The 16,623-nt window shown below is 46.0% G+C and overlaps 1 protein-coding gene across 2 annotated transcripts in view; it reads right to left on the reverse strand.

The window, feature by feature from the left end:
- The window catches only part of LOC140731813 (frizzled-9), a 262,750-nt gene extending 246,377 nt beyond the window's left edge, over positions 1-16,373 (reverse strand). For both annotated transcript variants that reach the window (XM_073053645.1, XM_073053646.1), the window contains exon 1: positions 12,941-16,373. In XM_073053645.1, the coding sequence (XP_072909746.1) occupies positions 13,301-15,049 (1,749 nt within the window). In that variant the 5' untranslated portion in view covers positions 15,050-16,373 and the 3' untranslated portion in view covers positions 12,941-13,300. The remainder of the gene's footprint in view (positions 1-12,940) is intronic.
- Between the last annotated feature and the right edge of the window lie 250 nt (positions 16,374-16,623).

Here is a 16,623-nt window from a genome sequence, read left to right on the forward strand (position 1 = left end):
GGAAATAAAATAGAGCTGCAATGATCTTTTTAATGAAAGTTTTCCCCAAAATTTCCATTTTTACTCTTCCAGTCCACATATTAGTGTGCTGAGATCATCGGTGAGAGTTTTTCGGCAACCCGAACAACAAGATGCCATTTTCTTTACCCCTTTTCTTTTGCTTTAGCTTCAGTCCCCTTCAGTGACCACACTTCCCCTGCCCCCACCTTCTTCCCCCCGAGAAAGTGGACTCTTCCTGTGAATGGATGAGCCAATGCCTCTCACAACCAACAATGGTCACGTGGGGCTTTTCAGTGACCAACCGTCCCCAAGGGGAACGTCACAGAGACATGTGACACCCTAACCTGCCTCCTTACTGTAGCTCAGCTGTTAGCTGTTAATTGAATTCAGTGTCACAATTTGCTATGGTGGGTTATGACTATCCATTTATTCTTTCTAAATAAGTAAAATAAACAGTGTGTTTGCAGGAGTAGATTAACCAAATGTGGATCAAACAAACTTCACTTGGCTAGAAGGTGCATTAAAGCAGGGTACAAATAATTTATACTAAGAAAAATAACTATTAACGTGTGTAACAGTTTAGTTCATACTAAGTGTTTTTAATGTTTTCTGATTAAATTATTTTAAAACTCAAGTGTTAGAATGCTTATTACAAAAAGCAGGCTGGCAGGTCCAATGAGCAGCTAAGAGGACAACAGCATTTTGGCTGTCATTGGGAAGGGGTTGGACTTTAAAAATAGGGAGGTCTTCAATGCTCTCGTACATGCTGTTGGTGAGCTCTCATCCAGAATGCTGAATGCAAAAAAAGATTTAGTAACGCTGGAGACAATCTTCAGGAGATTCACAAGGCTAATTACCAGGGTGAGAATATTGTTCCTCCAAGAAAGACAAAACTAAATTGGCTCTATATGCCTTCAAGGGTTCAAAGGTTCATTTTATCGTCAAAGCAGAATACAGCTCCGAGTTCCATCTTCCCCAGCTAGCAGTTAAACACAGAGAAACCATGGAAGTCGTTGACGTCCCCTCCACCCACACGAAAACAAAACAAAACTTGCGAACTCCAAACCCCCAACCTCTCCCTCGCACAAAAACTAACAGAACGCCCACCTGACCACCTCATTCAGAGAGGGTGCAGGAGAGGTTTACCTGGATTCAGCCTGGTTTAGGGGGCATGTGCTATCACGAGAGGCAGGGCAAACTTGGGTTGTTTTCTCTGGAGCGGCAGAGGCTGAGGGGAGATCTGATAGAGGCTTATAAGATGATGAGAAGAATAGGTAGACTAGACAGGGAGTATCTTTCTCCCAGAGTAGAAATATCTAATACCAGAGGGGATGCATTGAAGTTGAGTGGGGGTAGGTTCAAAGGGGATGCGAGGAATAATGTTCTTCATTCAAAGAGTGGTGGATGCCCGGAATGTGCTGCCTGATATGGTGGTAGAGGCAAATACATTAGAGGCTTTTGAGGGACGTTTGGATAGGCACATGAATATGAGAAAAATGGAAGGGATGCAGACGCATTGTTTAGGTTGGAGGGATTAGTTTTTGGGTTTTTAAATTTACCTTTTTGCTGGTTCATCACAACATTGTGGACCGAGGCTGTACTGTGTTCTATATAGGGTCCTTGACGGGATAGATGTTGACATATTTCATTAGCAGTAAAGTCTTGAATGAGGGGTCAAGATAGGGGGCTGGTCATATAAAACTGTGGTACATAGGAATTTCTTCCCGCAGAAGGTGATGAATCTCTGGAATTCTCTGCTCTGCTGGGTGGTAGAAGCTGGATCATTTGATCTATTTAAAGTGGAAGTGAATAAATATTTGATAGCTTGGGAGGGTGGTATAACACAGATCCGATTTTCTTATATTCATCCACTCTTATTTTAAAGTCGTTTTTAAGAATGTGATAAATGTAACATATTTGTTTTATAATGTATTAGTGTGAAAATTAGATCATTATATTTGAAATTTGTGAAGGCCATATAGAGATATTCATACACAAAGTTATTTTTATTACGGTTTCAGTGGCTGGCACGGGGTTTGCCAATGGTTGAAGAACTGTGCAGCAGGACAGCTCGCTACTCACAAAGATAAGCTGGATGAAATCACGGTTACGTCTATGCCATTTCCCTCGCAGCATCCGGCTCCCATTGCCAAAGTAAAAAAAACGAGTTTCTGTTGAATTCCCTATTGCATTTACTGGTTCCCATTGCACATTAATGCCTCAATTCTGTTTGCTCACGATATTTTTCATGTTTTCCAAGTGAAAGCCCGTTCACTACCAGGGATGCCTTGCAACATGCCCCTGCGCCTCCTCCTTTCTGCAGTCCGTACTGAGATGCTTAACCACTGGACAGAAGCATTGCCCTTTATTTATTTAGAGATAAAGTGTGGAATAGGACCCGTCGGTCCAAACAGCCACACTGCCCAGCAACCCACTAGCCTAATCACAGGGAAATGTGCAATGACCAATTAACCCATTAGGAGGTGTGGGAGGAAACTGGAGCACGATGCATTCATGGGGAGGATGTACAAGCTCCTTACGAAGGGTGTTGGGATTGAACGCCAATGCCCTGAGCTGTAACAATGTCGCACTGACCACTCTGCTACCGCGGCGCCCCCGTAGATCTCTCTGTGCTTCTTCTGCATCGAACATCCAACAGTACAGCACAGGGACGGGCTCTTTGGCGCACAACGCTGTGCCAAACCAGCTAAAAGGTAAATCAAAACCCTCCAGAAACTATACCCCCCTACGTCCACGTCCCTCCATCTTCCTCACAACCATGTGCCTATCTAAAAGTCCCTTAAAATCTTCTAATGTATTTGCCTCTACCACCAAACCAAACACAGCATTGCAGGCATCCATCACTCTCCGAGCAAAAAAAAATACCCCTTGCATCTACCCCCCTCTCACCTTCAGTGCATGCCCTCCGATATTAGAACATTTCTACCCCGGGAAACAGATACTCTGTCCACTCTATCTATGTCTCTCATAGATAGCAGACTTGATGGGCTGAATGGCCGACTTCTGCTCCTTTGTCTTATGGTCTCATAATCTTATAACGCTCTAGCAGATCTCCCCTCAGGCTCAGCCGCTTCAAAAAAAAAGAGCCCAGATTTGCCCAGCCTCTCATGATTCCTTTCAGCATTGTTGACATTATTCAAAATGCGATCTGAAATTTAACTTTTCTCATCACTTCTCTATTTCTTGTATTTATTCCAGAGCTTTGCTTTTTTTCTGAACCCGTGCCCGATTTATGCATCTTTTGCTCTTGGATCTGCTTGCTGCTTCAGAATCTTGTATTTTCCACAGAATTGGTGGCCCCTCATTCTTCCGACTGAAATGGACTGCTTTAAAATCCCCTTTCAGCTGTCTAATTATGCTTATTATCACACTCTTCCTCAAATATTCCCACCTGGAAAAAATCCTCAACACTAGCTTGGACAATATTCTTCTCTCTCTTTCTCTTTGCACTAATGTTGTAATGTTGATTGTATTGTTTATTTTGCAAACATCTACATTACGTATAATTTCAGTTTATGCTAACTTATGTTTATCCTCGCCTTACAAGCACCTATGTCAGGATGCTGTAATAGACTATAGCTCGGTGTTTAACACCATCATTCCTACAATTCTGATCGATAAGTTGCAGAACCTGGGCCTCTGTACCTCCCTCCGCAATTGCGTCCTTGACTTACTAACCAGAAGATGACCATCTGTGTGGATTGGTAATAATATCTCCTCCTCACTGATGATCAACATTGGGGCACCACAGGGATGTGTTGTTAGCTCCCCTCCGCCTGCTGTACTCTCTCTACACCCCCGTCTGTGTGGATTGGTAATAATATCTCCTCCTCACTGATGATCAACATTGGGGCACCACGGGGATGTGTTGTTAGCTCCCCTCCGCCTGCTGTACTCTCTCTACACCCCCGTCTGTGTGGATTGGTAATAATATCTCCTCCTCACTGATGATCAACATTGGGGCACCACGGGGATGTGTTGTTAGCTCCCCTCCGCCTGCTGTACTCTCTCTACACCCCCGTCTGTGTGGCTAGGTATTGCTCAAATGGTACCTATAAATTTGCTGGTGATACAACCATTGTTGGTAGAATCTCAGATGGAGACCAGAGGGCGCACAGGAGTGAGATATACCAACTAGTGGATGGTGTCGCAGTAATAATTTTGCACTCAACATCAGTAAGACCAAAGAGCTGAATGTGAACTTCAGAAAGGATAGGATGAGGGAACATGGTGGGATCAGAAGTGGAGAGAATGAGCAATTTCAAGTTCCTGAGTGTCAAGATCTCTGAGGATCTAATCTGGTCCCAACATATTGATGCAGTTATAAAGAAGGCAAGACAGCGGCTATATTTCATTAAGAGTTTGAGGAGATTTGGTTTGTCACCTAAAACACTCGAAAACTTCTACAGATGTACTGTGGAGAGCATTCTGACAGGCTGCATCACCGTCTGGTATTGGAGGGTTACTGCACAGAATCGAAATAAGCTACAGAAAGTTGTGAAATTAGTCAGCTCCATCTTTGGTACTAGCCTCCAAGACATCTTCAAAGAGCAATGCCTCAGAAGACGACATCCATTATTAATGACCCCCATCACCCAGGGTGTGCCCTTTTCTCACTGATGCCTTCAGTAAGGAGGTACAGAATCCTGAAGCGATTCAGGAACGGATTCTTCCCTTTTGCCATCCGACTACTAAATGGACATTGAACCCATGAACACTACATAGCATTTTTTAAAATTTCTGTTTTTGCACTATTTTTAATTTAAATATTTAATATACATGTAATTGCTTACTTCTTCTTTTCTATATTTATCATGTATTGCATTGTACTGCTGCTGCTAAGTTAGCAAATTTCACGACAGATGCCGGTGATATTAAACCATATTCTGATTTTGTCTTGTAGTGTACTGCATAAAGTTCATTTTCATTGCATTTATACGCTATGTACGGATGCCTATGACAAAACCAATAAACAGTTTGATATAATAGAATATCTTGACACTGGTCTTCTGATTTGTTACATTTTGTAACTTCAAAACATTAAATTAATTCAGACAAAGACATGGGAACCTGAGATTACGGTGTAATTTCGAGTTTAAGCGAGGCATGCACATATCATGTGGTAGTGTGATAATGTGTGCAATTAATATATTTCTACATATAACCTGTAATTATTTAAATGAACAAGAATACTTAATCATTACACACACACACACACACACACACACACACACACACACACACACACACACACACACACACACACACACACACACACACACACACACACACACACACACACACACACACACACACACACACACACACACACACACACACACACACACACACACACACACACAATCAGTATTGAAACTTTCAATACATAATTCCTGACGCTGCATTATATTATTTTGCTCGCTTAAAAAGATTTAATTCAGTCTAAGAAGCAGAATGAAGAACTTTAACTATTTTTCATTTTCTGCGGCAAAAGTCAAAAGTCAAAAGTCCTCACTAAGTCCATATTGACATTCAAACATCACAAGCCTGTGTGTTAGTGACAGTCCTGTAACTCCTGAGTTAGAATAAACTATATCACGCGTTGCCAATTAACAGTCAAAACTCATTCTATGCATTTGCAGCAGTGTTCTTGTGTGGTACTAGATTCCTGACTTCTAAACCGATGTATGTACACTGTGGAAGACACTCAGACCCACACACATTTGAATGGAAGCAGACGCTGGTAAAGGCTAGGGACCTTAACTTCCTTCTCTGGACATCACCAGGTCACATCAGGAGAGGAGGAATGGCAGTAAGGAGCTGTGCCAAGGAGAGAAAACGATCAGCTATGACTGTCATACATGGCAAAATGGCGAAGACCTGTGCATGTGGGTTCAGTTTATGCTGATCACTTACTCTCTAATCCTCTCGCTGGAGAATGGTCCTTGGCCAAGGTACCATTCATAGAAATGTCCCCAAGGACGAATTAGCCCTATATCATCCCTTAATGTCATTTGTAGTCTCTGTGAATGTGACTGACTGGCTGGGAGTGGGGGATCATGGCAAGGACATTACATGGACACCCACCTTGAAGGGTACTCCTGAACGGCAACTGTGATTGTTCAGACTCATTTGTCTTCTCCTTCTCGAGAGATTGATAATGTCGCTGGTGGTTTTTCCCAATGTGCCCCTAACTGCTTTCAGTGCCCAGATGATCTAGCCTTTCTTCTGGACTCCCTTCCAGTCACACACCTCAATCCATCATCTCCATGTCAGGTGTGGTGTGCCTCACCTCCCCAGCCTGCAGGCAGCGTGGCTGCCTCAGATCTCTGGCATCCTGCACCGCAATCTTCACTTAGCCATCTCCTCCCAGAACTCTGACCACTTTTTACAAGGTGTTAGATCAACCTCCGCCCGTTATGCCAGAGAACAGAAGCTGTTTGGGTGAATGAATAGTATTTTACGTCTCTGAAAGACGTCATGATGGACACAAGAGCACCGCCATCTATTTTAGGAACCCCTCAGAGAAACAGAGTGTCTGAACTACAGACGGCAGCCATGGTCTGCTTTGCTTTCCTGGGTATGAATTTGCAAGTGAGCATAGTCAGTAAGGTGGTATATTAATATCATTCAGTAAGTGGCAAGGCAAGGGCTCCTCCCTCCTGGGCAACATGCTTATGGTTACTTATAGCCAAGCTTCCTCTGGTTCACCTTGCCCTACTAATAACATACATTTTTTGAAAGTGGACAAGTGTATCTTTTTAAAGTGCTGACTGGTTTAAAGGCAAAGCTAAGGATGAAGTGCATCGTGGAAGATAGTTGGAGGGCTACGAGCTTGTGTAGGAGGGAAGGGTTAGATTGACTGTGAAGTAGGCTTATACAGGTCGGTCCAACATTGTGGGCCGAAGGGCCTCTATTGTGCTCTACTGTTCTATGCTTTTCTGTTGGTGGATTAATTTACCCAGAGGCTAAATGCATGGTTTCCCATCCCAAAGGCACCCTTAAGAAGAAGCAGGCATTTGCCCATTCCAAGGTTCACTTTGGTATGTGGCAGAATCATTATTCTGTGGGCATGGGGGGGGGGGGGGGGCCTTAGTTTGGAATAATTGGATTAAACAGAGCAGTTGCAGGAAGCTGGTGTGATGGAGAAATATCACTTTACAAGTGGGTACTTCTGTTTGCAGGGACAGCTTCACTCTAGAGTGAATGCGTTCGTGGGAAGTGCTTGATCCCGCCTCTAGAATAGGCTTTACTCCCAAACTAATGGGCACAAGAATGCATGCACGATTCTTTTTGTTCAGCAGGGATTTCCTCTGTGAAAGATATCCTGATGTGAAATGTGCTCTGCAGAAGTGGAACATCTTCTGAGTGATGGATTTGCCTGTCTAAATATTTACTCAAAGTGCCGCCTTTCCCATCTTATCTCAGCTGCAGTGAATTTGTTTCATTTGAAGCCTGTCTCTCACTTGGGGTCTGGAGAGCATGATGCAGAAATAAAAGGCAGACACAATTTACAAAAAAAAAACCCAAAAAATATATATTTGCATTTAAACTATCATAAACATATACAAAAAATGATATTCTATTGTTTGTCTTACCATAAATTAATAAATCTACAATCATTGAGAGGATGAAGAGAAGTGAACTGCAGGCAATACAATCCATTTGCAGGGCCTCCATTGGAGGCTAACACATACAGTGAGCAGGAACATGGAAATGCAGGAAAATACAGTGGCGACGGTCACAAACCCACATCGAAGCTCACTCACCCATTCAATCTCCTACTGTCCTTATCTGCCCTCCCTGAATACACACACCCTTGGCCCCATGGGTGGAGTGTTAAATGGGGCCTGGGTTCTACCTTCAGCACACACTGCAAGGGCACTGACTTGTTGGGTGGGGTGGGGGGGGGGGGTTATTTTTGTTACGGCTATTGGCTATTCCTTGACTAGGTCCCGTTTTGTGTGAGTTGGCCTTCGCGTGATTCAGACCCAATCAGGGAATTAGTTATTTCAATGCTTTCCAAACAGGGGAGATTTTACATGTTTTTAAAGAAGGGTAACAAACATTCAGAAATCTGGGTGATAATTACTTTTCCATGTTGCCATATTTTAATATATTTAACATCTCAATTGAAAAGCTGCACCAGATACGGGAGAATTACCCCAAAGCAGCTCAAAAATGTCAGCTCAGATATACATTCAGGTCTTAGAATGGGATTTAAAACTAGACCATCTGAACTAAAATCAAGCACGCTGCCAAATACGCCAGGTTAACTCTGAGAATAGCAGCTATGATTTCCCGTTCTACGGCTGGTGAAAAGCCCAACCTCTGGACCACTTTAGAAAACAGTAGTGTAGCGGTTAGCTCAACACTATCACAGCTCGGGTCATCGAGTTCGGAGTTCAGAGTACAATCCCGGCACTGTCTGTAAGGAGTTAGTACCTTCTCCCCGTGACTGCGTGGGTTTCCTCCGGGTGCTCTGGTTTCCTCCCACACTCCAAAAACATACCGGTTGGTAGGCTAATTGGTCATTGGAAATTGTCCTGTGATTAGGCGAGGGTTAAATGGGTGGGTTGCTGGGCAGTGAGGCTCGTTCTGCGCCGTACCTCTGAATAAAACTTTAGGCAAAATAATTAGTCCAAAGTAAAAGAATAGCAGCTGTCAATTAAATGAGGAGGCTTTCTACTGGAGACAGTGCTCCTGTATAAATCCTTGGGAAGCAGGTGAAAATGAATGCACTTTGTATTTTAGAAAGAAGTAAGAGCCTTGGTGACAATCTTTCAGAGAAGTGTTGAAATTTAAACACTGCGAGCACACTTCATGTTCCAGCACTGGCTTCCCCTTCCCATCACCAACCTGGTCCATAACAACCGTGTCAGGTGCCTTAAGGTGGTGAAGGAACTAAACTCAGAAATAAAAAGCTTCCAAAAATATGTCATAACGTACAAACGTTTGTATATACTTTTCTGGAAACTTTAAAAAGAAAATTTCCAAACCCAGGATTCATTCCCTTGACCAATTTGTTCCCCTTTAGCCTTAAGGTGCTGACTCATTAGGTTCAGACATACAGTATTCTGCTACTTTGTTCAACGGACCACCACTTGTTGCCTGAACAATATACTGCCAATAGATTATTTACTTCCAGAATCTTTGCAGCTGATCACCATTTCTCTTCCCTGGAGGAAGCTTTCAGTTCCTAAAGTCACTGCTCTTACTCATCCCGAACACTGCCACGGCTGACCATGCCCCAGATGTCTTAATACTTTAATTAACAAAGAAAGGAATCTCACCCTCAGATTTTAAATTAATCGCCATCTTAGTGTTAATTGCCACTTGCACAAGATGTTCTAAAGCGTGCCAGACTTTCTGCATGGTAGTGTCTCTTAAGTTTAGACACAGTCACAGGGAGATACAGCAGAAAAAGAGGCCCTTTGGCCCACTCAGTCCATACTGACTACCAAGCACTTGCTTTACACTGATCCCATGCTCCTGTCCCCACACTCTCAACAACCCCTGTATTCCATCACTCAGTACCACTAAGGCCGACTCACCTACCAACCTCCACGTATTTTGAAAATCAAAGGTACCTGGGGAACTCATTCAGTCCGAGGGAGAATGTGGAGTCTCCACAGGTCAGGACTGAACCCATGTCATGGGAGCCATGAGGCAGCAACTCTACTTGCTATGGCACCGTGACACCGGAAGTTTTGGTTCTATTTTTCAGTCGAGATGACCCACCCTAGCACTAGAAAGCAGCTTCCCTGATGTGGAACTGATCATTAAGCAGAAGAGGCAACCTGGGCTTATTTCTTGCACCTTGGCGGCAAAACGCTGATGGTAATTCTGGTGTTCCATCACCAGACCTCTTCATTCATTGCCATTTCATTGAGCGAACAGACTCCGAGAGCCTTTATTCAGAAATACTACTTGCCAACTCATTCAAAACTGAAACGCAAGTAGACCAGCAGATCGCAATAGTTACACGTTACATCAGATGTTTAAAGTTATGGGAGTGCCAAATCATGTTGCATTATTGTGTTGCCAGACCTATCCCCTTTAGGCCAAAAGGATCTCAATATCGTATTGGTCACCGGAGAATCTCTGTTAAGATACCATTTAACAGCAAATGATCTAATCTCCAAAACAGGAGAAGGCCATTCAAAAATATGAATCACAAGTGAAATTGACAGCTTTTTGGACAAGAGCTGGTTTGTTTAAAAAAGCAATTTTCTTTTGTCAGGGGTGTTTAACGGGGTGCATTGTTGATGTTGTGGGCTGTTAAACATGACGATATTGAAGTGCTGGGCTGTTTAAAGGGCCAATGTTAAATTGCTGTGCTGTTTCACAGACCTGATAAATAGAAGTGGCTGAGTGAGACATTACAACAGCGGGGAACTTTCACAGAGGGTGGGAAGATTCTGAAGGGGAAAAAACCCCGAGACCTTCTAGAGCTGGTGGGAAGGGTTTATACGAACTACGGTTGCTGCTAGATCTGGTGCGTGCTCCACTTAATTTTGACATTGAGAAGGTAAAACATTAAAATACTGGCAAACTGTGATACCCACAGACCCTCCTCAGCACCCTATCTGAATGCAGCAGCATCTCATGTTAGGAGCTTTGCTGGCAGGAAGTCCCACCCAGCAGCAGGGAGCTATGTAGCTCAGTGTGACTCTGACGGTAAGATGCACTGACACAGCCGCCCGCAGCTCCGTTCCTCTTTAACAACACGGGGAGGGGTGGGGCGGGCAGGAATGCAAAAGCACCACCACACGGAAAAAATTACAACTAATGCACAAAGCATATATACAGAAGAAAACACAAGTTACACCGAGACACCAACACAAAGATTAGAGGTAAAGGAGAGGGGTTCCCACCCTTCTCATTTCCTTCTTGAGGTATTATATTGCACAATAGGAAACTTAGGGGGTTGGAGATTAGGGTTGGATAATTCCAGCTCCCTGTAAAGACTCCAGATGAGTGGAGAGCATCGCCCATTATAAGCGGCACCATCTTCCCCACCTCGCCCCTCACTGGAAGACAGGATCTTTGCTGAACTCCCCAGCCGCTCTAGCACCTCACTCGTTGGCCGCTGATCGCTGCCCTCGAGAAGGGCCGTGCAGCAACCTGAGCAGAGTGTGAGCACTCACCGCGTCATTAACCCCTCGCTGACAGGGCGACGGCTTCATGGTAATCCTTTACTCGCAACAGCTGAAATTAATAAGTTGCTCAAATGCCCAAAGTTACTGCCCTGGGATGATGGCAAGCTGTGAGAGGGACATTTGCATTTCTTTTTAAGAAAAGTAACGAACGTTTACAAAATTGGGCGATAACTTTGACATCCTTCTAAAGCGATTTTCTAACCATTTCCTCAGCTTCATTTCTCTTCAGTTCTGATAGTGAGTTTAGCTCTACCACATTATTTTGTTCAATTAGCCACACTTAAGGTTAGACAGCAAGGAATTCGACTGTGAAGGGTAACGTGACTGAACCATCCGTTCCTTATCTGATGATACTCCCAGCAACTGGGTGGCTCGTGTGTTTTATCTAGCCTCCCTCTGGCCAGCGAGGGCTCAACTTTGCTACACTGATACTACTGTGTTTTAAATCACTCGTCAGCTCAGAGAAGGCACACTTGAAACTCCTCCCCACCCAGGCTAGATGGCCCAGTAATGTTATTTGCCATAAAAGGCCCATTCCAGAATTTGGGGGTGGGGAAATCAGGGAATGGGAGACGTTCCCCCAAAACAGGAAAGTTTTGGGAACCCATCCCCTAAAGTCGAACTATCATTGTAACATCGGGGGTAAAAAAATTAAAACACCTATGTACAAGGGAATTTCAGCAGTAACAGAACTCTGCTCACGTAAAGTGGGACTGCATAACTGTTATAGCTCAAAGACTGCAAAAACACTTTAAACTGGTCAATAACTCTTATCACGATACCTCGGGGTCAGCATAGTGTACCTGATACATTAACAACTGCAACCTAGTTTCACCTTCTTCCCTGACAGGGTTAAATACTTTTTAAAACTGAAAAGTATAAAAAGTCCCTTGTGCTGAAATGCAAACGCAAGTTGGAAATATTTTTGTTGGAAGAATGAAGTGTTTATATGGAAAGTATTGAATGTAGGGGAAAGAAACATTTTAAAATTGAACATTCTGCTTTGGGGTGGATGTCAGCTGGGCTGGAGAACCAAACAAGCCTTGGTCGGGAAATCATAAAAGTTCTCAGACTAGTTTAATGAATATTTTTGCTATCTTTCTGTCCACTGCAGTAACTGTGGTACTCTCTGTAGGTTACAGGTACTTATAACCAGAACACTGTCACCCCCTCCCACATGCTCAGCTGGACAGTCACTCCTTACGACCGCTTATCCCCGACAGCATGACACAAGGGACATCACACTGGTCCACACAAACAGTCGCACCTCTTCGGGGGGGGGGGGGGGGGAGTGGGGGAGGAGTCAAGTGACCTGCAGCAGCGACCGGTTGCTCCGCGCTCTTCAGGAGCACTAAAGCCAACTGCAGTCCTCGCCCTATTCTCACACCTGCTGCCCACAACTGACAGCACAGATTAGTAATTAAACCTGGGGCTTCCTGCTTCTCATCAGCTGCTCACGGCTTTAATCTCCCCCCAAAAGAAGTTTTCAGTTTATTCAACGAGAAATTTGCAGCAAAATACCAGGGATTTGACAAAAATAATTATATATCTTTGGGAATGTGAGAGATTATTAGGATTAAAAATTAACATTTAAAACATAATCAATATTTACTATTTTTGTTATACTTTGATACGATACACTCTAGAAATTCCACCGTGTCCATTTGGAAATGAGGCTGCTCTCAAACTGCATAGAGACCCTGATAACCTTTACCCCTTTCACAGGGGTTGGCACAGCGAAATTCAGATGAGCTTACCCCCAAAACAAAAGTTCAGTTCCAGCTCACAGACACATCTGAACTTCCCCATCGTCTGTTCTGAGTCGTGGACGGGTCACTTTTTTGCCCAGTTGATTGGTGTGGAGATGTCGGAAGGGAAAGAGCCACCATACCTTTTCTCAAAGGACTGCTTTCCCCCAGTAATCCTACACCGATAGGTCTTAAGAGTGGGAATTATGCCATTACACAGATTTTACAGGAGCCCTATACAAATCCTACAGGATAAGAGGCATCAGTAATGTGACTATTAAAACTAGTAAACTGTGGCCTGTAATTTGGTCCTCAAACCGTGTGCTGGGCTGACCGTTCTGCTTTGTGCTTTCTGTAGCCCGCTATCAGCTACACATGGGTTGGATTGTCTAGGTAAGGGTCTGTTTTGCTCATGTGGATCATGACGGAGGGCGCTTTGTAATGGCAGTGGCTAGCGGAGCAGCTGACCCCGCTGCACGGCTTCCCTTGAGTCCGCATGGACAGCTTTCTGCTGCACAAACTCTGCCAAGTCTGCAGGGTCTTTGAGCTCCAGACCCATATCCCGCTGGTGATCCCCACCACCAAAGACATGAAGATCTTCAGCATGAAGACCGCTACGGTAGGGACGGAGACGTCCAGAGTGCAGTCCATGGCCCTCCTCCCAGGGTAGACCAGGCAAGGCTGCTCAGAGGCCAGCACTTTCCAATAATCCATGTTCAACCTTTCATAGAAATAACAGACAATGACGCAGGTGGCTGGGACAGTGTACAGTATGGAGAAGACTCCAATTTTCACCATAAGTTTCTCTAGCTTCTCCGTGTTGGTGCCGCCAGTCTTCATAATCTTGCGGATGTGGAAGAGGGCCACGAAGCCGGTCAGGATGAAGGAGGTACCGATCACCAAGTAGCAGGACAGGGGGATGAGCACAAAGCCGGTCAGCGCATTGACGTCCATACTGCCCACGTAGCAAAGGCCAGTCAGCTCATCGCCTGCCACCTTCCTCATGGTCAGGATGATGATGGTCTTCATGGCAGGCACCCCCCAGGCAGCCATGTGGAAGTAGCTGCTGTGGGCCTCGATGGCCTCGTGGCCCCATTTCTTGCCGGCGGCCAGGAACCAGGTTAGAGTGAGGATGACCCACCACAGCGAGCTGGCCATGCCGAAGTAGTAGAGGATGAGGAAGACGATGGTGCAGCCCGTGCTCTCCAGGCCCTCCTGGATGACGTACAGCTCCCCGTTCTCGCGGTCGCAGGCGATGTTCTCCGCCCCGGCCACCGAGCGGATGATGAAGGCCACCGAGTAGACGTTGTAGCACATGGAGAGGAAGATGATGGGCCGCTCGGGGTACTGGAAGCGGTGCGGGTCCAGCAGGAAGGTCAGCACGGTGAACGCCGTGGAGATGAAGCACAGGGTGGACCAGACCGCCATCCAGATGAAGGCGAAGTCCTTGTCCCCCTTGGACCAGTAGACGTCCACGCCGGCGGAGCACTTGGGCGCACAGGTCAGGCTCTTCTCCACGTACTGGAACTTGTCGGGGTTGTCGCAGGAGCCGAGCGAAGCCTGCCCCCTGCCATCGACAACCCCGGGCGCCCTGGCCCGGGGAGCCACGGGCAGCATGCCCTGTCCCTTCTGCGGCTCGCCGGTTGCGTTCTCCGGCGCTTCCATGCACAGAGCGTTGGGATCGTTCCTGGTGGGCAGCTTGGCGCAGTCCAGCGACTCGGGCCAGCCGAAGTTGAACTGTGCCATGATGGGGGCGCACCGCTGACGCGCCTGCTCGCACATGGGTCTGCAGGCGGGGATGGAGGTGGACACTTGGTCAGTGCACATCGGGGCGTAGAGCGAGCACAGGAAGAGCCGGAGGTGGACGTGACAGCCGTACTCGACCAGCGGCGCGAACTCGTGCAGCTTGATGGCCGCTTCCCTCTGGTTCTGATGACCCATGTAGTTTGGCATCCTGGTCATGTTGTAGCCGATCCCCAGGCACATGGGGATCTCGATCGCCTCGCACTTGGCTTCCCTGCCCCGCTCGTGGTCGATGGAACCGATGCCCCGACAGCTCCCGAACAGCAGCGACTGGGAGAGGGTTGCCAGGAACAGCCCGTGCAGGAATCGCTCCATTCTTGGCTCCAAGTCTTGCCCGATGCTCACTCACAGCGACATATCCTTCCCCAGTCGGGGTGCGAGGGTGCCGGTACAAGTCTGAAATAAACCGCCCGTTTAAATAGTCTCTCCGGCTAGTACAATCCTCCCAAGGCAGCGGGGTTAGACTTCGCAGTGAGCGTTTCCAGCAACGGCGGCGCTGAGCAGAACCTGCACCCTGCAAACGAAGCGGGCGCTTTGATCGGAATACTTCAAAGGCTTTGACTTTTCTTCTTGTTTAGTAAACACGGGAGAGATTCCGCTGTCCGCTCGCCAGCTCTGCACTTCGCTGGGTCCCTCTGCTCTTTGTTGAAAGCGGCAGACGCTGGCGTCAGCTCCCGCTCGCTCGGGAGGTCCCGGGGAGGTGTTTGCACAGAACGTGGAGGTGACAGTGCGGGGGGACTGAGGGGCAAGGGCTGATTCACGGTCCCGCTGCTGTTGCACGCCTACCTGGCCGCCTCCCTCCGCAGCCGAGGCTTTGCAGAAACTGACCAGAAACTGATCCTGCCAACAGCACCAGTCCCAGGGAGGTGTGGGGGCGGTGTCACCCTTGGCCGCCTTCAATTGGCTCGCCCACCCTCTACGATCCGGGGTTGCCGCGCTCATCGCAAGGTTATTGGTTTCCCCTTTTGTCACTCAAACGGGAAAGGGCGGGCCTACACGCTTGTCAGTCAAATTTCGAGCCACGGACTTGGGTTGCAAAATAGAGGAACCTTTTCCAATTACTGTCACCCCCTACTGATGGACTGATCTCAGGCTACCTATTCAGTTTATCCCAACTTTATAAATGCACCGATGGTTAAAGCCTTTTAACCATGTTTACCGAACATTGAAAATAGCGAAAAGTGTTTGTGCGAAATTCGTTTTCAATCTTTCCTTACTAACGAAAAATACTTTAAAAATCTCGGCATGTTGTCCTTGAAGATATTCTCCTATGTTGAAGAAAACAGCATTACTTTAATTACCAACAAGAGAAAATATGCAGATACTGGAAATCTAAGTAATACAAAATACTGGGGGGCTCAGCAGGCCAGGCAGCATCTGTGGGAAAGAGTAAACAGTGGTCGTTTTGGGTTGAGACACTTCATCAAAAATACTTCAATTACCTGTCGCATTGATTCGATTTTTTTTTAACATACTTCGCTGCGCACATAAAAGACGCTTTCTGGTACCACGGAAATAGAGCTAAATTTTAGACTATTTGTTAGGCGCCGAAGGATCTGAAATCACAAACGTCATAAAACAGGGTTCCCACACTGAAAGTTTAACTCGGTGTCTCTCTCCACTTGGGCTGCCGCACCCGATGGCCATTTCCTTCCTGCTCTGCTCTTAAACGGCCGGAGAACCGCCGAAAGGAAGAAACGAACAAGTTGAAAAGTTTAGCCAAATGGTCACCATTCACAGTGTGTGACGGAATGAAGTTTTTAAAGAGATCTTATTCCTCTCTTAGATCGGAGCGAGGGCGATAAAATATCAGGGAATTTTAACACATGCACATGAACAGGCAAGGAATGAAGATCATGAGAGCATAAAACTTAGGAAAAGACTCAGGC

The sequence above is a fragment of the Hemitrygon akajei genome, chromosome 8 (assembly GCF_048418815.1).
Source record: "Hemitrygon akajei chromosome 8, sHemAka1.3, whole genome shotgun sequence".
In the NCBI taxonomy this organism is placed as follows: Eukaryota; Metazoa; Chordata; class Chondrichthyes; order Myliobatiformes; family Dasyatidae; genus Hemitrygon; species Hemitrygon akajei.